General features: G+C 41.8%; 1 protein-coding gene across 1 annotated transcript in view; it reads right to left on the bottom strand.

Annotated features, from left to right (window-relative positions):
- Positions 1–4,604: 4,604 nt before the first annotated feature.
- lrrc75bb (leucine rich repeat containing 75Bb) overlaps positions 4,605–22,769 on the bottom strand; it is a gene marked incomplete at its 3' end in the record, with an annotated part of 48,656 nt that continues 30,491 nt past the window's right edge. Inside the window, exon 4 of the mRNA XM_029710635.1 lies at positions 4,605–5,091. Within this exon, the coding sequence (XP_029566495.1) occupies positions 4,605–5,091 (487 nt within the window). The remainder of the gene's footprint in view (positions 5,092–22,769) is intronic.

The raw sequence follows: 22,769 nt of genomic DNA on the forward strand, positions 1-22,769 counted from the left end.
GTATTCCCAAATGTTCATAAAACAGCCAACATTTGGTCTCTCGTTTCTGTATGACCAAAAGGATTAGCCTATAGGCCCCCGTCAATTATTTTCGGTTCAGCGGAAAGGGGATTTTTTGCTGCCCCAAAAAATTATGAATGTAGGTGACACTGTCCCGCAAAATCATCCCTTTGTCCCGCATTTGGGTATTTTAAATGTGGTCACCCTATACCAGTAATGATGTTAGTATGTAAATCTTGGTGGAGCAAACTCAAAAAGATGCATGCTAGCAAAGCCACTACACAACACTAAACAATACATTAATTGCACTATAACAGCCACAAATGGTGCCCACAAACTGTTAGGGCCTAAATAAAGCTCTCCCAACAGCAGAGCTTTCTTTTCAGCACGATGGAGTGAATCCTTACCACTGCTACACCTGGTTATCAGCGGAGCCTTGTCTGGCAGCGAAAACAATTCATTCAGTTCATTTACTGCCTTTTTATAAAACATAGCTGATATGGCTAACCATATCTCCCTGGCATATTACATAATTTATGCAGCAGCATATAAGACATTTTTGGACTCACTTTGTGTGCGGCGGTCCTTGGTCAGCAAATTTAGTCATCAAAGAAAAAGTTTACAATTCCGAGTTGGATGACCGTTCAAAACGGATTTTCCAAGTCTGGCTTCCCAGTTGCAATGCTTGTGGTTAGCCACTGTCACCGATTCCTTCCAAACAACTAATTGCTGAATTTGCGATATCCATCTTGTTGTTTATGTCCAATGGCCAATGAGCACTGATATGTTTTATCTATAATTTATCTTCATATGACAAGGATTAAAAAGGATTTGCCAGTAGATTGTCTACTTGGTTTATGATGATGACGGCTAGCTAAGATTTTGAAAGTAAGATGTTCAGTCCAATCAAAACTACTGTAGATGATTTGGAAGTGCCCTTCCAAGAAGGCTCAAGGTCATTGGCCACAAATAAAACGAGATTTTATCTGTGGCCCATGACCTTGAGCCTTCTTGGAAGGGCACTTCTAATGTAACTAACTCTATGGCAGCACCCAAAGGGCTCACATTCTTGATGTCTACCCTTACTAAAGGGGGGTGATGTAGTGTCCCCATGAGTGACAGAACATTGAGCTAATCACGGTGCAATGCTGAGCCAATCACAGTGCAATGCTCCTATTTTCTGCTGGCCAGCCCCACCACCAAAGAAAGCACTGAGCTAGGCTGAAACACCTGCATTTTGGAGCTGCCTGTCTGCGGCTTTATTAACTCAATGATCTAAAAAAAAAAAGACATTGTTTGCAAACTGATATGTGACACGTATTAATGCCAAAATAACATGCAAAACAGGCAAGCCCCCCAATTTAAAAAAAAGATGACGTGTCGCCACTGCCCTATGCACAGAATATGAGTGTTCAACTTCTTGGTTTAAGTGCTTGCCTTGGGGGAGATAAACGTCAGTTTATACAGTTCAACAACAAACAACAACAATGACCACGTGGATGGAATTGTGACATGTATTTATTTTGTTACAGTAAGCAAGAACAGTCATAACATGTATTCTATCATTTGTTACTGTAGAGTAGACTGAGGTGGGAAGCAGAGACAAATGCAGTATGTTGGAAGCCATAGTGACTATAGCGGTTTGGATGAAGATCAATCCATTCTGGTGGACATTCATTTAGGGAGTTGTGACTGGATAGAGCCAGTCTAAACAGGCATTGACTTGTACTTGTATTCAAAGTGCGAACGAGTAAACAACAGTTTCTAGAGGACACCAGGTAATTCCAGAGCACTCACAAACACATACATCCACACCCACACAACTGTGCACACAGACACACATAGACAACCACACGAGTGCACAAACAAGTACACACACACACACAATATAAATAATTTATTTAAAACTGTATCTCTGCAGACTATTGTTGAGCTGCAGTAAACAGTCATGTCAGTAAAAAAAATAAAAAAAATAATGCTCAAAATAAACACTGAACAGAACGTCTAAAGAGAACAGGTGATGGACACCTGTAACATGCTTCTTCTGATCCTCATATTATGCGCAAACAGCAGTACAGAGGAAAGAAAAAACAAATTCATTCATCATCTCAATATTTTTGCCTTTCATTTGAACAAGTAGGGCACATTTTATTTATATATGGTGCGATTCACAAATATAATCTTCCACATAACCAACGGTGGAAGATGCACTCGAGAGATCATTCCGTTTTGCTATGAGAAAAATGGTTAATCTCCTCAGCATCTGTCTCTGGTCACCTCTAACACGACCTGACGGAGGAGGCAATCAGTTCATCAGCTGCCCAAACCCTCCCAGACAGACAGACTGGGTGTCCTCTCCCCAGCTCCCAGCCCAGGGCGGCCCGGCCCAGAACTCGCCGGCTGAGGCTCACTCAGAGGTTCACAGCCTCACCGGGGCTGCTCTACTTAGAAAATAATAACTCTTCTTTGATGAATGGGATTCTGGTGAATTAAAACCATCTGTTCTGAAATCAGCGTTTAGTCAATGTTGTGTGTTGTACAATAAAACACAGCAGCATATTTATGCAAACAAACCCTCCCACTGTGTGATCCAGTCTGCATGTGCTACATGAAAGTACCTCAATACATTAGAAAAAAGTACTTGACATTAGAAAGCCAAAACAGTCAGGTGAAATCTAATCTGTCTTGTTCCTGTTGAGGATCTTATCCCGATCTAATCCCGGTAATGGGATTCATTGTCATGTGACCATGGCGGGGAATTCAAAACTGCAAGAGTAATCATTTCAAATAATCAAATAATCAACTATTTTCCTCCATTTGAAAGATATATCTCCTAAATCTAACCACGCTGTCCGATTTTCCGAGGCTTTACAGAGAATGCATAAAGTTAGGTTATGTGAGGAGAGTACATTGACAATAGCTGCATGTAATGTTTAGCCAATTCAAAGAAGGGCATCAACAGACAGAAAACTAGCTAGAATTATGCACTTACCTTTGACAATCTGCATCAGATGACACTCATAGGACATTATGTTATACAATACATGCATTTTTAGTTCCATCAAGTTCATATTTATATCCAAAAACAGCATTTACAGTCGCGGTGAAATTCAGAATTTTTTTCGGCTCGAATGCACCCAGTGAATCCAGCATTACAAATCACGGAATAACTATTCGAAAACATTGGTAAATTATAATATTGTCATTCAAAGAATAATATATTATCATCTCGTAATTGCTACCGAAGGGCCAGATCTCAAAATAACTTTACTGGGAAATCACATTTTGTATAAACTGGGTACTATGCTAACAACAATAGGCTATATGCTAAGCTAAGCTAAGCTATACCGTTAGCATTAGCATCATCTAATATCGATAATAACATTCTAAATATCCCCTTACCTTTGATTATCTCCATCAGAAGGCGCTGCCAGAGTTCCCAGGTCCAGAACAAATGTGGTTTCTTTTGACAAAGTTCATCATTTATGTCCAAATAGTTAGCGTTCAGTAGGCTCCCACAAAATGAGGTGGGCACTGTAAAGTCACTTCGAAAAGCTAAAGAAAACCTAGTAAATAATCTATTTACGTTTGTTTAAACATGTCAAACGTTGTTTAGCACTAATCTTTTGTTTCATTTTTAACGTGAAACATCAGTAAACATCAGTAATATTTTCACACAACCTATCAAGTGTCTAGAATAAACGATAATGACAAAGACTCTCTTCTCAGATTCATGCGCAGGCGCAAAAAATGAAGTGATGACGTGTCAACTTGTAAGCTTTCTTATTCGGTCTGTATTCATGACAGATGCTTCCAACAACTTTCTAAAGATCGTTGACATCTAGTGGAAGCAGTAGGAGTTGCGAACAGAATCCTTTCTCACTGTGGTATCTTTAAAACAATGACACTAAATAGTACAGTCACAAAATTCTCATTTTTTTTAATCTATTTTTCACAGGTTTTTGCCTGCAATATGAGTTTTGTTATACTTACAGACACCATTCAAACTGTTTTAGAAAATTCAGAGTGTTTTCTATCCAAACCTGAACAATAATATGCATATTCTAGCTTCTGAGTTGGTGTAGGAGGCAGTTAAAAATGCGCACATATTTTTTTCCAAAATTCTCAATACTGCCCCCTGGCCTCAACAGGTTAAGATTCCTTTGCTCATAAATAATGACATTCGGAGGACGACACAGTAACAACGTCACTGCAGTACCTAGGATACCAATGTCTGTACCAACAAAAGAACTGTACATTTTCCTGAAACTGTCTTTAGCTCTCTGCAATCGGAACATACAAAGGGACAACACAACACAGTGTTTTCTCCTAGTGGGTGTTTTATGAAATTGGTGACCCCAAGCTTCTCCTGTCATGATGACGCATGCTGACACGGGAGGCAGGACTCAGGGCAAGGTGAGGGTACAGTAGGGTACAAAGATTTGTCAATACACAATGCTGGCTCTGACCATTCACCTCTCACAGTAGTGCAGAGCCACATTCGTGGATACAACCTTCCCCCCAAGCTTCTCCCCAACACCCCACGCCTCCAGCTCCAGCTTATCCTCATTCTCTTCCCCCTCCTCCTCCTCCCTCTTTCCCCCCTCCTCCTCTTCATACAGGCTGGGTTCTTCAATAGAGGTCTCCAGGGTATAACTACTATAGGCCTGCACCTCACTGTACTCATAGATTGTGGGCAGGCTGCTCCGGAGGCCGAAGCGTCTGCGCAGGGCCACTAGGAGAGGCTGTGGCACGGTGAAGATGTCCACGTTGTTGCCCAGGTCCACCCAGGCCAGGCTGGGGAACTGCAGGGGGTTCTTCACCATCTCCGTCAGGTCCTTCAGCACGCCCACCGTCAGACGGTTGCCGTTGATGGCCAGGGTGGTGAGTTTGGGCATGGAGCCCAGGTGGGGTAGCAGCAGGCGCAGGCTCTCGTCCTGCAGCTCGGTGAAGCTGAGGTCCACGGCCGACACAGAATCGCCGTTACTTCGGAGGTAGTAGGCCACCCGGTGGACGTCTCGGCCAGACAGAGGGATGCCAGACAGGTTGACCACATCGTTGGTCAGTTTCTTCTTCAGTGTGGTTTTAAGACTGTGAAAGGAAAGACCAGAGACTGTTAGAAACTATACAGAGAATAGAATTGAAAAGCCAATATTGTTTGCAAGTTGTTTTGGTTCTCAGACTCTAGAGCACAGAATAGCCATTTAGTATACATGATAACAAAGCTGAGACCAAGCATCCTATATTGGCAGTTAGGTATCCTCTAGCGTGCAAAAACAAATTATCTTAACTTAATGAGCCTGTCTTTATCGATGTACAGAGAGCCCTGTTATGGGGGACTATGGATGTTGTTTAACTTGACATGGGATCAGAGGTCCCACTGCAACCAGGCAGTAAAAACAGATTATAAGAGAACTGGGAGAATTGTTTTGAGAAGTGTTTTTGATGAATGTCATGTATTCGTGTGTGTTTCTCTCTCTCTCTCCCTCCCTTCTTCCTTCAGAACAGCCCAAAAAATGCCAAATGTCCCTTTCCACAGGGCACGGCTGACATTGACTATACTGTCCCTTTTACACAGAGCTGTCAGTGGGCAAAGAGGCATCAAACTGGCACTACCGACAATGTGATTTACTCAACTCTATCTCTGCATATAGTAGAAGAGCAATCTGTTTTAAAAGAGGATGGAATCTGTGGTGATGGCAAATTAAGGGTATGGCATTTAATGATCATACCAATCTTCAAATGACTGGACTAGTGAAATAAAAAATAAAAGTGTATGGAGAGTTCAAAGTGTATGGAGAGTTCAAAGTGTATGGAGAGTTCAAAGTGTATGGAGAGTTCAAAGTGTATGGAGAGTTCAAAGTATATGGAGAGTTCAAAGAGTGGTGCTATTGGACCTTTGACTCTGTCATGGTGAATAATCACATCCCTCACTAGCTCTGAGACTAGGCAGAATAGAAGCACTAAACAAAAACCTGCTCCCTGCCATAGTGTGATTAAAAATTCATTTGAAAGCTCTGAGGCAGCTGTACCGTGCGGAGGTGGCACTGGAGTGCAGGACTCTAGATGTGTCATGGAAGAATATGTTATGGATTTGGGGAGAGGGTTGAGCTCCTTTCTCTAGCTTCCAGCAGGACATTACAGTAGGAGGAAGTCAGGGGGAGGAAGTCTTTAAAACAATTGACAATGACAAAGTGGGCATGGAGAGAGATTTACATACACACACACAGCATTTCTGTAGTTCGCTGGGGGATGTACTAGGTTACACTCCAGTCGTGTATACATTAGCCCCTCTCTCTTCTTAGTCAGTCCTGTTTGCCTGGGGGTTTGAACCCCCTCTCCTCTTAGTCACAGTGCTGTTTGCCTGGGGGTTTAAACCCCCTCTCCTCTTAGTCACAGTGCTGTTTGCCTGGGGGTTTAAACCCCCTCTCCTCTTAGTCACAGTGCTGTTTGCCTGGGGGTTTAAACCCCCTCTCCTCTTAGTCACAGTGCTGTTTGCCTGGGGTTTGAACCCCCTCTCCTCTTAGTCAGTCCTGTTTGCCTGGGGGTTTGAACCCCCTCTCCTCTTAGTCACAGTGCTGTTTGCCTGGGGTTTGAACCCCCTCTCCTCTTAGTCAGTCCTGTTTGCCTGGGATTTGAACCCCCTCTCCTCTCCCCTCCTGCTCCTAGGTTGTGTGGGAGCAGGAGCTTCATAAGCAGGAGCTTCATAAATGGGCTGCCTGTGGTCCTCACATCTGTCAGCCTCTCTGCTCTGGAGCAGCCAGGGAAAGGCCTGCAGCAGCTAACTGGAGCTCAGATTTGTGAAGTTATTGATTCCTTGAGTGGGCTATAATTCAACTCCCTCTCTCTACTTCCTACTCTTGCTTTCCCTCCTTCCCTCGATCACCATCCATCCCGCTCTCCCTTCCTCTGCAATCCCAGTCTGGGCTGCTTTCAGGTTATTTTGATCTGTATGTTGTAAGATCTATTTTTATCTTGCTACCCTTTTCTCTCTAATAACCCCTAAGGATTAGAATGGCAAGCTGATTTCCCCATAGAAATATAAGGTGTACTCTGCACCTCCTCTATATGGTAATTAACGTCATTGGCATTGACTGGTTGCTCCTTCACTCTCCCCTCTAAATGCCAGGGAGCCCCATCTGTCTCTCCCTAGCTCTCCTCAGCAGAGTGGCTCTGGGACTTTTGCTTTGTGCAAGATCTGCAAGATGTAGGCTACACTTTCTGAGCCAACAGAGCCATGCATCAACTTTCGTTTTGTGTTGCTCTGTATTTTGGCAGCTTGAGGGCTCAGAGGATGTGGGTATTTCCCAGTTCCTGCTGGAGCAGCCTGCTTTCTCACCTCACTGTGTGGGCGGAGAGAGAGAGGAAAGAGAGAAGGGGGAGTAGAGCGAAGAGGGGATAGGGAGAGAGAAAAAGAGAGTGCAGAGAAAGAGCGAGAGAGGGAGATAAATAAGGAAGGAAAGAGCCTGTTCCAGTTCGACTGCGACGGGGCGTGTGGGTGGCGTAGGGGAATATTCTCTGTACTATTGTTTTAATGAGGCTGAGAAGCAGAGACGGTCTCAGACCGCCATCCAAATCCACTGCCTCCTAGCAAGGTGGGCAGAATGCCACCCACAGGCCTAGGGCTCCGCTTGGTTCAGACTTATGGGCACAACCAACCTTTCTCACTGCCCGTTACCATGAAAAGATAAAATAACATAAAAAGTATTCTCTCTTGTTCTAATTTAATGCACCCACTTTGCCTGTGGCCACCAGTATCATTTTACTTGGACCTGCAGTTTCTACAACACAAATAAAGGACTTCAAAGGCAGCCAGATTCTGTCTGCATAATAAGCAAGATGCATCTCAAGAACACTGAGCTTTTCCTGTATTAGGTCTCATTTAACAGCAAATGAGCGAGGGATATCCATCTATCCACTCCAGCAAGAGGGAATTGATTATGCAGCACAGGAACCTAAATGAGAATGGAGTCCCCTTCGAAAAGATATTAGCTGGTTAAGTCCCTTATTTAGGGGACTTTGAGCAGTTCTGGACCGGTTCCGGACAACATTTTGTGTACAGAGCTCTCAGCTGAGATGCAGTATGTGAAATCTGACACTTCATTTGCATAGGGAGCGACACGTCACATTTTCTGGCATAGCCAGACAAATGATCGATTTCCTCTGGCTGTGAACCTTGCAGCTCCGCTTGCAATACTGCATATGAAACGGAGCCTAGCGATTACAGATAAAGCTGTCTCATCTCACTGTAATGTCCTCAGATGGATTAAGAGCTCACATCATGAAAAAATACCAAATCATTTTGTCAAATTGAAACAAGACCACTTTCTCTTGGTCACAGAGGGACGAAATCCCTTCGTGCTTAAAGCTAAAATTATATCGAGTCATCAGCCATTTGAATGGCGTCTCTGTTATTGGAAATGGTGAGATGTTAGCATGTCTTGGGGGTATGATCTTTGACCCTCTGTAACTTTCTCACTCATCTTTATTCACGATTCATTGAGGATTATCCATAATCATGGTAGCATTCACATTAATGTAGAAGTGTTTAGAAACATATGAAATTCTTATTTACAATAAAACTGACTACAAAACGACACAATACAATATTTACAATTCATTTCTATTGGGCACAACATAATCTGAAACACAACCAACATTTCTGTAGTTCGCTGGGAGGATGTATTACAGTGGTTCGTCCTTTAAAAGTTGCAGCGTACTGCGGCACAGCTTGCATGGTGCCGCAGAATTCAATGGCACATTATTTAAGTGCCAACTACTGGTACCATTAATGCTAGTTAGTGCTAGTTTGACCACCAGAGGGCATCTTTGAGAAGCATTTGACAGCCTTCAATAGTGGCTGTACTAGAGAATTTAAAACCTTTTTTGTAAGAACATAGTATATGGGACTGATTTAAAGAAGTTTTGCTTAATTAATTTGATTCATATTATGGTGTTTTTATTCCAAGAAAAACAAAAAACCCTCTGGGTTTCCATTAGGATGGAATGGAAAATATGGCGCTGTATAACGTGACGGTCGGGAGTAGGCTACAGTACTTGGCTATTTAGCTAAAGAATCTCCGTGTTGTGCGGGCATGTGGGAGGCCGGGGTTCAATTCCCTGATGGGGAGGAAGGAGTAGGCTGTCCTTGTAAATAAGAATATGTTCTTAACTGACTTACCTAGTTAAATAAAGATTATACTAAGAGCATAACATTTCTACACCCTAAATGTATAATTCTAGTCTAATCAATAGCCAAACGGTGATTCAGTCAAAATAAAAATCTCATTGATTTATTAAGACCAGCAGCGTAAAACAGTCCTAAAATAGTTGTAGGCACAGGTATCTGTAGCAACACATTTTGCACTGCGATGCGGTGACTTAGACAGCTGCGCCTCTCTGGAGTCCCCATCCACAAAGTATCAAAATACAGAGAGGTGTTGGTAAAGGTATATTGTCCTGCTAATAGCCCATAATGGGCTATTATAATACATACATGGGGTCCATAACTAAATAAACATTGTTATTTTGAAAGAGTATTTTTATCATTATTTCATTAACAAAAGCATAAAGATGCCATTATTAGTTATATTGTTTTAGTTTGAACGTGCAGACTGGCACTAAGAACAGCGGGAATGTTTTCCTAGTCAGTGCCATTATTAGTGCAAAACCCCTTAAAGTGTTGCTCTGTGCTACCCAGTGTGGCGGGGTGGGGGGCCACCCCCCTTCCCCATGGGCTTAGGTCTGTCTTCTGTGGCCCATCCCGTGCCCCCTGCCCTCGTGCCTTAAACCTCACGCGCTTTCAGTGGATACAGCTGGAGAACTGCAAGGCAATCCCATTGTGCTCCACTCGGGAGCCATGACCAATATGACCAATAGATATTGTCCTGCTAACAACAGGGTTAATCATATATCTGTGAGAATATCCAATGGGCTTTTATATAATTCTAAATGAATAATAATCACTTTGTTTAAAAAATAACATTATTTTGGAGGCCATGGGGTGAGACATTGTTACTAATTTGTAAATAAAGCCAGTTCGTTATTTAGAATGATTTATTTCTGTTTTTACAGGGAGAGAAACCAAAAACCTACAGGCATCTCATTGGTCTCCCAGTCGAGGCTGGCCCAGGTATTGAACCAGCATCTGTAGCAACACAGCTTGCACTGCTATGCAGTGTCTTAGACTGCTGCACCACTCAGGCACTGTACAATGTGATCGGTCAGGAGTGGGCTACAGTACAACAGTAAGAGCAAAATAATCCTAACAAAATAAAATAATAAAAACCTCAGTATAACAACAGTTTTAGTAAGTAATACTGAAGTCATGCACAATTAGCCGTTTCGATTTAGGTTTATGGTCACCCATTCATTGTCAGTTAGAGACAAAGCAGGACCCAAAAGCATAATCGGTGCTCTAACTCTCCCTTGTGCTGGTCTGGAGCAATGAAGTGGTGACGCAGGGTACCGTACTAAACAACAAATTACCTCTAAGTCCCGCAGCATAATCACACTACTTTTAGTGGAGCAACCACTGTAGGTTACACTCCAGACGTGTACACATTAGCCCCTCTCTCATCTTAGTCAGTCCTGTTGCCTGGGGTTTGAACCCCCTCTCCTCTGTTTCAGATTATGTTGTGCCCAATAGAAATGAATTGTAAATAATGTATTGTGTCATTTTGTAGTCACTTTTATTGTAAATAAGAATATAATAATTTTCTAAATACTTCTACTTTAATGTGGATACTACCATGATTATGGATAATCCTCAATGAACCGTGAATAACGATGAGTGAGAAAGTTACAGAGGGTCAAAGATCATACCCCCAAGACATGCTAACGTCTCACCATTACCAATAACAGAGACGCCAGTCATGTAATCATTGCGTGCTAGGAATATGGGACCAAATTAGAGGTCGACCGATTAATCGGAATGGCCAATTAATTAGGGCCGATTTGAAGTTTTCATAACAATCGGTAATCGTATTTTTGGCCACCGATTAATTTTTTATTTTTTTTACACTTTTATTTAACTAGGCAAGTCAGATTAAGAACACATTCTTATTTTCAATGACAGCCTAGGAACGGGGGTTAACTGCCTTGTTCAGGGGGGATTCGGGGATTCGTTTTTGAAACCTTCTGGTTACTAGTCCAACGCTCTAACCACCTGCCTTACATTGCTCTCCAAGAGGAGCCTGCATGGCAGGCTGACTACCTGTTACGCGAGGGCAGCAAGAAGCCAGCTAGCATTAAACTTATCTTATAAAAAACTATCAACCTTAACATAATCACTAGTTAACTACACATGGTTGATGATATTACTAGTTTATCTAACGTGTCTTGCGTTGCATATAATCGATGCGGTGCCTGTTAATTTCTCATTGAATCACAGCCTACTTCGACAAACGGGTGATGATTTAACAAGCGCATTTGCGAAAAAAGCGCTGTCGTTGCACCAATGTACCTAACCATAAACATCAATGCCTTTCTTTAAAATCAATACACAAGTATGTATTTTTAAACCTGCATATTTAGTTAATATTGCCTGCTAACATGAAATTGTGTCACTGGTCTTGCGTTCATTGCCTGGCTCGTTGCGAACAAATTTGCCAGAATGTTACGTAATTCGGTAGCGGGTTTTTGGGCCCCCAATAATCGGTATCGGCGTTGAAAAATCATAATCGGTCGACCTCTAGACCAAATACTAACATTTTGACTACTTTATTTCTAAGAATATTTAGGGGTGTCAATAATTTGGAACCCTACCGTGTTTTTATAACTTCTGAAACAAATGTATTTTTCTGAGTAATTAGTACAAACAAATATAACTAGAAAGCATTTCAATCATTTCAAGCCCTATTCCCCCATTTTTGTTGAATAGGGAGAAAAAAAATCTTATGATTTTTCATATTTGTACTGTGTTCTTGAGCTTCTGTCCTCAAAAGTGACTACAGCTCAGCAATTCAATCTTTCTGGCAGTATAAGCATTACTTGGTATTGTTTATGGCCCTCTCATGATAAAAAATGATTGGTTATGTCTATTTATGCGGAAATCTACATTTTGATATTACATTTATCAGGTTAACATTTAACAGCTGCTCTGGCTGATTGACTTTCATAGCTGTTCTTTCCTATAGGAAATAATCCTCTTTTTAATATGGATGTCTATGGACACTCATTCTCATTATATGACAATCTATGTTATCTATTGAGGAAAAGGGCTGTAGGGTAAAATATCCTCAAACACTGGTGTATAAAGCTGAGATGGTAGGCCAGAACTAAAGACAGATCTTTATCAGCTTCAAAAGCTCTGAACAAACAATCCTTTCAGTGAAATAGGGTGAGGCCATCACCTGTGATTCAGTGTCAGTTTAAACAGCTCTGGATTGAGATCAGACAGGCTAAATTATGGCAACATCCATTTCAAGACGTGCCGGCACAAATCCAGAGATTTACAGAGCGAGCCGCGACAGCACAGATAACATGATGTCAACTCATGTCTCAGCCAGAGGAGCTCTCTTCATGCAATCCCTATTCCCTATTTCAGCACACATCAGCATGCATGTGAATTTGTATTCAGGATGTTGGTTTGCATGTGTATTTGTGTACTGTGTAAGTGTTGCTTTTCAACTCTGGTAGTTGAGTTAATTCTGGTCACTTAAACTTTTCCTGGCTGTAGTGATAGCAACTCCAGTAAAAACCTTAGCGGACCCATTGATTTCTTTCTTTACCTTCACCCTTTCTGATCCTCTCCTTTAATCTCTACCACTCTACTACTGTCTGTCAGGGTAATTTTAGACCCATTGAGGCTAATGGCTATATTCAGTGTAGCTGCTCTCCTGGTGGACAGAAGGTAAGTGGTCATAAGCATTGGCCTTCTTTGTCCCTCCCAATTATTTCTCCCTGGGAAAACCCTGGCACGACTTAACTCTCTCAAGGTACGCAATCTATCTTGAAATGGGAAAGTGGGGGATGAACATTTCTGTCACCACTAAAAACTTGATTTGGAAAGAAATGTGGTTAACTTTTACCAGACACTTTTCACACAAAACCTAAAGTGCCTGGGGGTGGGTGGTGAGTGATAAATGCAAATGTCGAGGGAATCTTGAAATCTGTCCATCCACATAGAATACACATCCCCCTTCATTTACCCCCATAAATCAGCATAGAGAGCCTGGGTGTAAAGTTCTAGTGTTTCAGTGGATATAGACTAATTCCTACTGACCGGTTTTTGTGCACTTAAATATCCAAATCTACTCCAAATGGTGGGATGACTCAGTCTCATATGGTAAATGTAAGGAATTGCTGTGATGATGATGAAACTCACACTTAGTCATTTACCAGACACTCTTATCCAGAGCGACTTACAGGAGAAATTAGGGTTAAGTGCCTTGTTCAAGGGTACAGACAGATTTTTCACCTAGTCGGCTCAGGGATACAAACCTGTGACCTTTTGGTTACTGGCCCAACACTCTTAACCGCTAGGCTACCTGCCAGCGTAGCAGGACACTCCAGAAATATGCTCGGAAAGGTGCTCAGGCATAAATAATATGCACTATGTGAGTCTCTCAGGGAACTGGGAAGAGGGCCTAACTAGGTAATGCTAATTAGAATGTCCTCCAGTCGGCTACACTTCAGCTGAGCATGCAAAGACACACGTGACTAATTTCAGCCGAATTAAATAAAGGCACTTGAGAAACATTGGATGTGGATGCGATCCCAGAGTTCTGGTGGATCCAGCTGGATCAATGTCTGCTTCATCAACACTTTGGTCCTGAGTTGTTTATTCAGGATATGGATCCAGGCTGTTTTGTCTCTGGGTATCTGTATTAAACATGATGGATGGTCTGGGTATCTGCATTAAACATGATGGATGGTCTGGGTATCTGTATTATACATGATGAATGGTCTGGGTATCTGTATTATACATGATGGATGGTCTGGGTATCTGTATTATACATGATGAATGGTCTGCGTATCTGTATTAAACATGATGGATGGTCTGGGTATCTGTGTTATACATGATGAATGGTTTGGGTATCTGTATTATACATGATGAATGGTCTGGGTATCTGTATTAAACATGATGAATGGTCTGGGCATCTGTATTATACATGATGAATGGTCTGGGCATCTGTATTATACATGATGAATGGTCTGCGTATCTGTTTTAAACATGATGGATGGTCTGCGTATCTATATTAAACATGATGGATGGTCTGGGTATCTGTATTATACATGATGAATGGTCTGCGTATCTGTATTAAACATGATGGATGGTCTGGGCATCTGTATTATACATGATGGATGGTCTGGGTATCTGTATTATACATGATGAATGGTCTGGGTATCTGCAATAAACATGATGGATGGTCTGGGTATCTGTATTATACATGATGAATGGTCTGGGTATCTGTATTATACATGATGGATGGTCTGGGTCTCTGTATTATACATGATGGATGGTCTGGGTATCTGTATTATACATGATGAATGGTCTGGGCATCTGTATTATACATGATGAATGGTCTGGGTATCTGTATTATACATGATGAATGGTCTGGGTATCTGCATTATACATGATGGATGGTCTGGGCATCTGTATTATACATGATGGATGGTCTGGGTATCTGTATTATACATGATGAATGGTCTGGGTATCTGCAATAAACATGATGGATGGTCTGGGTATCTGTATTATACATGATGAATGGTCTGGGTATCTGTATTATACATGATGAATGGTCTGGGCATCTGTATTATACATGATGAATGGTCTGGGTATCTGTATTATACATGATGAATGGTCTGGGTATCTGTATTATACATGATGAATGGTCTGGGTATCTGCATTATACATGATGGATGGTCTGGGTATCTGTATTATATATGATGAATGGTCTGGGTATCTGTATTATATATGATGAATGGTCTGGGTATCTGTATTATACATGATGGATGGTCTGGGTATCTGTATTATACATGATGAATGGTCTGGGTATCTGTATTATACATGATGGATGGTCTGGGTATCTGTATTATACATGATGAATGGTCTGGGTATCTGTATTATACATGATGGATGGTCTGGGTATCTGTATTATACATGATGAATGGTCTGGGTATCTGCATTAAACATGATGGATGGTCTGGGTATCTGTATTATACATGATGAATGGTCTGCGTATCTGTATTAAACATGATGGATGGTCTGGGTATCTGTATTATACATGATGGATGGTCTAGGCATCTGTATTATACATGATGAATGGTCTGGGTATCTGTATTATACATGATGGATGGTCTGGGTATCTGTATTATACATGATGAATGGTCTGCGTATCTGTATTAAACATGATGGATGGTCTGGGTATCTGTATTATACATGATGAATGGTCTGGGTATCTGTATTAAACATGATGAATGGTCTGGGTATCTGCATTAAACATGATGGATGGTCTGGGTATCTGCATTAAACATGATGGATGGTCTGGGTATCTGTATTATACATGATGAATGGTCTGCGTATCTGCATTAAACATGATGGATGGTCTAGGTATCTGCAATAAACATGATGGATGGTCTAGGTTGGCTGAGCCTTGTGAGAACCAGGGCTTTCTGCTAACTAATCTATTCTTTCAACACTAAACCAGGTGTGGAATTCTCTCATTGTGCTGTATGTTATTCTTTCTTTCAGTCTGTGTCATGTCTATTGGCGAGATAGGGCACAGATTCCTAGGCCTGGGTGGTTTTAAAAGGGGACACCACAGAGAAGCTTTTCAGAGTGAAAATATTTTACAACATTTTAGTACTGCTGCTGGGCCCATTGCACAAATGGATGTGCATGCAGTGATTCAGAACTTTGCCACAGGGCCTTGGAAGCTAACATCCAGCAACACGTTTGGTTTGAGCCAAGCTATCATTCTGATTGGGCACGCATACGAACATACACACACAGGCTTTCACCCCTAAACCCACCGCTAAGTAAGCCTCTTCCAACAGCCTCTGAAGGAGTCCTCTCCTCCCACCAACCCTTCATGATCCAGCTCTATGAGACCCCCCAGGCTTCTCCACAGGTGTATGCCAAGATGCTTTAATTAGCCCAGAGAAGGGCACAGAGGTCTCAGAGGGAGGGGAGGAGCAGACTGTATCAGTGCCAACCAACGCCTCCTTCCCTCCACTAATCCGCCAATCAGCCACTTCTCATGGGCCCTCCTGACACCAGCACGCCACCGGGTTCTCCTAACACAGGCTGGAGTGGCAGCTCAGCGCAGTGTACAACGACACGCACCACAACACAACAACGTGACGGAACAGAACACAACACAACATGAAGGAACACACGTACAATAACACAATTCAAGGTAAAGCAAAGCCATGAACTATAAAGCGTAATAACCTTTCTCCCACACTCTGTTTGCCTCGCTCTCCTGCCTAATAGGATCTACTGTATCTGTACTAAGTTCACAAAGGTTGTTTTTTTCATTGAATGTATAAAGTGAATTATTAATAAAGTGAATCAATGACAGTTGCTTACTCAGTATCTAGAGCTACAGGTGTTAAGACATATCTCTGTGAGCATGTATTCTACGCTCTTAGAAGAATCTTGTGCTATGTATAACATAGAAGGGTTGTTTGGCTGTCCCCATAGGAGAACCCTTTGAAGAACCATTTTCTGGTTCCAGGTAGAACCCATTTGGGTTCCATGTACAACCCTTTCCACAGAGTGTTCTACATGGAACCCAAAAGAGTTCAACCTGGAACCAAAAAGGGTTATATGGGGACAGCCAAAGAGCCCCTTTGGAACCCTTTTTCTAAGAGTGTATGAAAAAACAAAAACTATTCCAGAAGTACATTATTTGCCATGTTTTCAGTTTCCATGGAAAAGGGTTTGCGTTACATAACTGTAACTGGACACCAGGAAGAGTAGCTGCTGCTTTATCCTGATAAAATACTGAATAGTAAATCATGGAAGACTGCACCCCTGTCTGCAATGTCAAGGCCCGGTTATGAAACCAACATTAAAGTGCAGCGTTCCAAAGGGACACAGTGGTGCTTGATGGTAGTTGGGAGGCAATGGGGATTTGCTCTGTGTAAAAGTCAGACCAGGCAGCAACAAAAATGCTCGTTGACTCATTCTTCAGGTTTTCTCTCCCTCCATATTTTCCTGTAATCCCCAATGTTTTTTTCTACGCAAGGTCCAAATCAAAAGCTCTAATATCAGATCAACATGTTTTCACAGATATAATCAATGGATCACAACCACAGAGAATGTGGATATCCTAATTTAGAATTTGGCTAACAGAGCAAAAATGCTGTCTACTGGTATTAAGGTAATCAAGGTAATTCTTGCAGGTACATGTGGTGTGGGAGAGCCCTACCACTCAGAGGGGAGAATGTGGTGTAGATGTCTCCCACACTATCTCCTGAGGTAGTGTGGGAGACATCTCTTCAAGAGAGATTTGAATCTAGATCCGTCTCTTTATACTACACAAGTATCTCTCCTGGACCTAGTTTGTGCCGTCAAAGAAGTGTAGTGTAAAGAGGTCCTACGATGCTGGGCTCATTGGGAAATGTGTCATTCATTATGGATAAGGACCACGGGTGACTCCTTATGTTTCTCTACAAGGTGGAGGCTAGACATTTTTTTAACCATTATTTTACCAGGTAAGTTGACTGAGAAAACATTCTCATTTACAGCAATGGCCTGGGGAATAGTTACAGGGGAAAGTGCAAACTGGGGATGATTAGGTGACCATGATGGTATGAGGGCCAGATTGGGAATTTAGCCAGGACACCAGGGTTAACACCCCTACTCGATAAGTGCCATGGGCTTTTTAGTGAACATAGAGAGTCAGGACACCTGTTGAACGTCCCATCCAAAAGACAGCACCCTACACAGGGCAATGGGATATATTTTTAGACCAGAGGAAAGAGTGCTTCCTACTGGCCCTCCAACACCACTTCCAGTAGCATCTGATCTCCCATCCAGGGACCAAACCTGCGTAGCTTCAGAAGCAAGCCAGCAGTGGGATGCAGGGTGGTATGCTGCTGGCGAAGAACAATGAGAGATTGATTGGATTACCTAGAGTATACAAGAAACTACACCGACTACTTAATCTATGAGAGGAGGAGACTTTTATACTCAATCAAATGGGTAGGGGAGGGACAACACGAGGCAATGTTCACAGATAAGGTACTTACAATGACATACCACTCTGTGACCTGCTAAGACATTTCCCTTTTTCATTCTCTATTTCATTCTAAGTAAGCATTTCACTCGACTCTAAAAGGAAGTCTATATTTCTGTTTATATTTTCCTCCCACATGTTGTTTACTCATTTCACCTCCTTTTCTCACCTTGAGCATGTCTCTCAGGTTATTAAAGGGTCAGGAGGGATGAGTCAGAGTTGTCATGACCTTTTTGTAGAGAGACCTCAGGGGATGCCTGCCGAGACTCTCTGGAAATAGGTTAAACACATTGAAACAGCTGACACCGGGGAAACAGGCAGATGAGTGATGTAAATAAATAAATGAAGGAGAAGTGCTTCAGTATCATGAACAACTTTGACCTAGACTCACAAGTCTACTGGAGTCATTGAACAATGGTAGTGACACAACAGGTAGTGGTAGCAATAGAATGACAGAACACTGTTGTGCTCCTGAGCAGGGTAGCTAATTAACCTGAACTGCCTGAGTAAACCAACGTCAACTTGTATACAATACTGCATGCTTAGCTGAACAAGCAAGCCAGCCAATGAAAAGCATACTACAATGTCCTTGTGAGTGTATGAGTGAATTCAAGGGACAAAAATAGGCAAGAAAGACCAATGAAGTTACATCGCATGGGATGTGCAAAAGTAACCTTGGCAGTATCTTTTTTTCCGCACTGTATCAAGTCGTTTCACACCTTTGGATCAGTGTGAAATTGACAGTCAATCAAACGGGGCTTGACACGTGCTGAGTTGACTGAAACCCTACCTCCTCCACCTGCCTTGGATAAACCTGTTACCTCATGTCACAGCCAGAGTGTATGTGGAAGTGTCTAGATGTGTGGGTGTGTGTGTGCAAAGGTTTGTGTGTGCCAGCAGTGTGCTAGGGATAGCAGTGAGGAACAGGCTGTCAAATGCGTGGTTGGTACTATGTAACCTAATCGTCTGATTCTGTAGCCTGTGTCTGGGTCAGATATCAGAGCCCCTGGTAGACAGCCTCACGTGTAGCAGACAGATGGAGTCAGAGTGGATATATTCACCCACATGCACAGCTGATAAGACCTGTGCGAGGTCAGTACAGGTGCATCAAAGCTGGGACCGAGAGACTGAAAAACAGCTTCTATCTCAAGGCCATCAAACTGTTAAACAGCAATCACTAACTCAGAGAGGCTGCTGCCTCGATAGAGACTCAAATCACTGGCCACTTCAATAAATATATCACTAGTCACTTTAAACAGTGGCACTTTAATAATGTTAACATATCTAACATTACTCATCTCATATGTATATACTGTACCTTATACCATCTATTGCACCTACCCTATGCCGCTCGGCCATCGCTCATCCATATATTTATACAGTTGAAGTCGGAAGTTTACATACACCTTAGCCAAATACATTTAAACTCAGTTTTTCACAATTCCTGACATTTAATCCTGGTAAAAATGTCCTGTCTAGGGTCAGTTAGGATCACCACTTTATTTGAAGAATGTGAAATGTCAGAATAATAGTGGAGAGAATGTGTCACGTCCTGACCAGTAAAAGAGGTTGTTTGTTGTTGTAGTTTGGTCAGGGCGTGGCAGGGTGTGTTTGTTTTATGTGTTTCAGTATATGTTCTATGTTAGTATATTTCTATGTCCGTGTCTAGTTTTTCTATTTCTATGTTTAGGGTTTTTGTTGGAGGCAGCTGTTTCTTGTTGCCTCTGATTGGAGGTCCTATTTAGTAGAGGTTTTTCAGCTTGTGTTGGTGGGTGGTTATTTCCTGTTTTGTGTTTGTGCACCTGACGGGACTGTTTAGTGTCGTTTGTTGTTTTTGTATACGTGTTTCTTTTGTTTTCCTTCTTTAATAAAATAGGAAGATGAGTTTACACGTTCCCGCTGAGTTTTGGTCCAATCCCTACGACACCCGTGACAGAATGATTTATTTCAGCTTTTATTTCTTTCATCACATTCCCAGTGGGTCAGAAGTTTACATACACTCAATTATTATTTGGTAGCATTGCCTTTAAATTGTTTAACTTGGGTCAAACATTTCAGGTAGCCTTCCACAAGCTTCCCACAATAAGTTGGGTGAATTTTGTCCCATTCCTCCTGACAGAGCTGGTGTAACTGAGTCAGGTTTGTAGGCCTCCTTGCTCGCACACACCTTTTCAGTTCTGCCCACAAATGTTCTATAGGATTGAGGTCAGGGTTTTGTGATGGCCACTCCAATACCTTGACTTTGTTGTCCTTAAGTCATTTTGCCACATCTTTCGAGGTACATCCACAGGTACACCTCCAATTGACTCAAATTATGTCAATTAGCCTATCAGAAGCTTCTAAAGCTATGACATAATTTTCTGGAATTTTCCATGCTGTTTAAAGGCACAGTCAACTTAGTGTATGTAAACTTCTGACCCACTGAAATTGTGACACAGTGAATTATAAGTGAAATGATCTGTCCGTAAACAATTGTTGGAAACATTACTTGTGTCATGCACACAGTAGATGTCCTAACCGACTTTCCAAAACTATAGTTTGTTAACAAGAAAATGGTGGAGTGGTTGAAAAACGAGTTTTAATGACTCCAACCGAAGTGTTTGTAAACTTCCGACTTCAACTGCATGTACATATTCTTATTCCATCCCTTTAGATTTGTGTGTATTAGGTAGTTGTTGGGGAATTGTTCGATTACTTGTTAGACATTACTGCACTGTCGGAACTAGAAGCACAAGCATTTCGCTACACTCGCATTAACATTTGCTAACCATGTTTATGTGACCTATACAATTTGATTTGATTTGCTAACAGCCCGACAGCCATAAAAGCACTCAACGCCAGTATCTAACCATTCACCTAAAGTTAATAATGCTTTCTATTGAGCTGCTTGGATAACCGTTGACCCATGCAGCTGATAATGCTTCTGAATGATGAGTTTAGTATGAGTGTAGTACAATATAAAGGGATAAAAAAAAGTATAAATTGGGTTAGAAGTAGAAGTAGCATTTATTTACTGAGCATGCACACACAGCATAGAGCATTTAACTCAAATCCACTGACTTCCTTCATAACTTCAAACCCTCATCAGCTAGTACTGTGCAATGCATTTATTACTACATGGGGAATGTTGTCTTACGGTATCCACTAAATTGGCTGCAGGCAGGGCTTCTTCCTATTTTTACTGAGCTAGATTCATCATTGGATGTCGTTATTAAGACCTCAGATGACGGCGTCAGTGATTGCCTGGAAGTAAAGATAAGTAATGAAATAACATCTGCTATATGAGCGAATTCTCCTCCGATTGTGCTGGAAGAGCAATTTCAGGGTATTAAAGAATATGGAGTTGATTAATTTGAAATCCAATGCAGATGTAGAAAATATTATAAACATGTTCAGGGGGACTCAGTCAGTTATTAAAAGGAGGACACTACAACATGCTATTGCGGACACTAATCAAATAGACTTTCAACTCTCCTGGAACACGATTCCAAACAATAAAGGACAAAATGTCTCTGCACCTTACACAGTGTTCTAGGACTGAGCTGACTGAAGTAATACATTTTATGCATGAGCTCTGAAACGAATACAATGGATTCTATTCCATCTCTTCTGTGAAAATAATGACATTTTCTGTCGCTGGAAAGCATGCTATTGCACATGTAATAAGTATTTTCTTTCCTATACATGAGAGAACAGATCTATAGCTGTAACCTATTTACTGTAAGACAAGGTGGGAGGAATGAAAGAAACACAGGGGTTCTAATGGGTAACCTTGTAGTGCCCCCCCTCCTCTCCCACCCACCCTCTCTCATTCTTTCTCTTCCTCTCTTCGCTCTCTCCCTCCCTCATCTCTCTTCTTCTCTCTCTCTATGACAGAAGATTTTCCCAGGAGCCCCAGCTCAGACCGCAGACCTGCTCTGTTCGCTCTGTGAGGCAACTGTTGAACAAAATGGACTCTTAAAAGAAAGAAAGAAAAAATAGAAAAAAAATCGATGTGAGAAAAAGGATTAGAAAATAGGACCAACCTGAGAGAGAGCGTGAGAGAAACAGAAAGAGAGAGAGAGAGAGAGAGAGAGAGAGAGAGAGAGAGTGAGCGAGCGAGCGAGCGAGCGAGCAAGAGAGAGTGAGAGATAAAGAGGATAAAAGGGGAAGATTACTCAAAATCATAAAGACATCAATTGAAGAAAAGCGTAACTTTATGTAAAGTATACCCATTATCAAACATTGTTAAATACCTATTATCATTGAAACAGTGAAACCATTATGAATTCTAAATGCTACTAGTATATTCACAGCACAAACTCTTTCAAAGTCTTCTGATATTTTTCATTAAGCCTGGAAATGTACTTGAATAGAAATGGGTTGACGGCAGGGTTTCCGTTAGAAAAATGTGGCGCCGGATATTTGACCGGCAGCATTTTCATTTACCGCACACCTGAGAAATTTACCGGACCGATATGCATTCGGTGCGTAACCTGATTAGGGCGTCCATCCACGGTGCTCAGAATAACAGAAATCACATTTTGATTATGGTAATTCATATGAACAGGACATACAAGTCGAGGATGCAACGATGTG

Source organism: Salmo trutta, chromosome 23 (genome assembly GCF_901001165.1).
Source record: "Salmo trutta chromosome 23, fSalTru1.1, whole genome shotgun sequence".
Classification (NCBI taxonomy): domain Eukaryota; kingdom Metazoa; phylum Chordata; class Actinopteri; order Salmoniformes; family Salmonidae; genus Salmo; species Salmo trutta.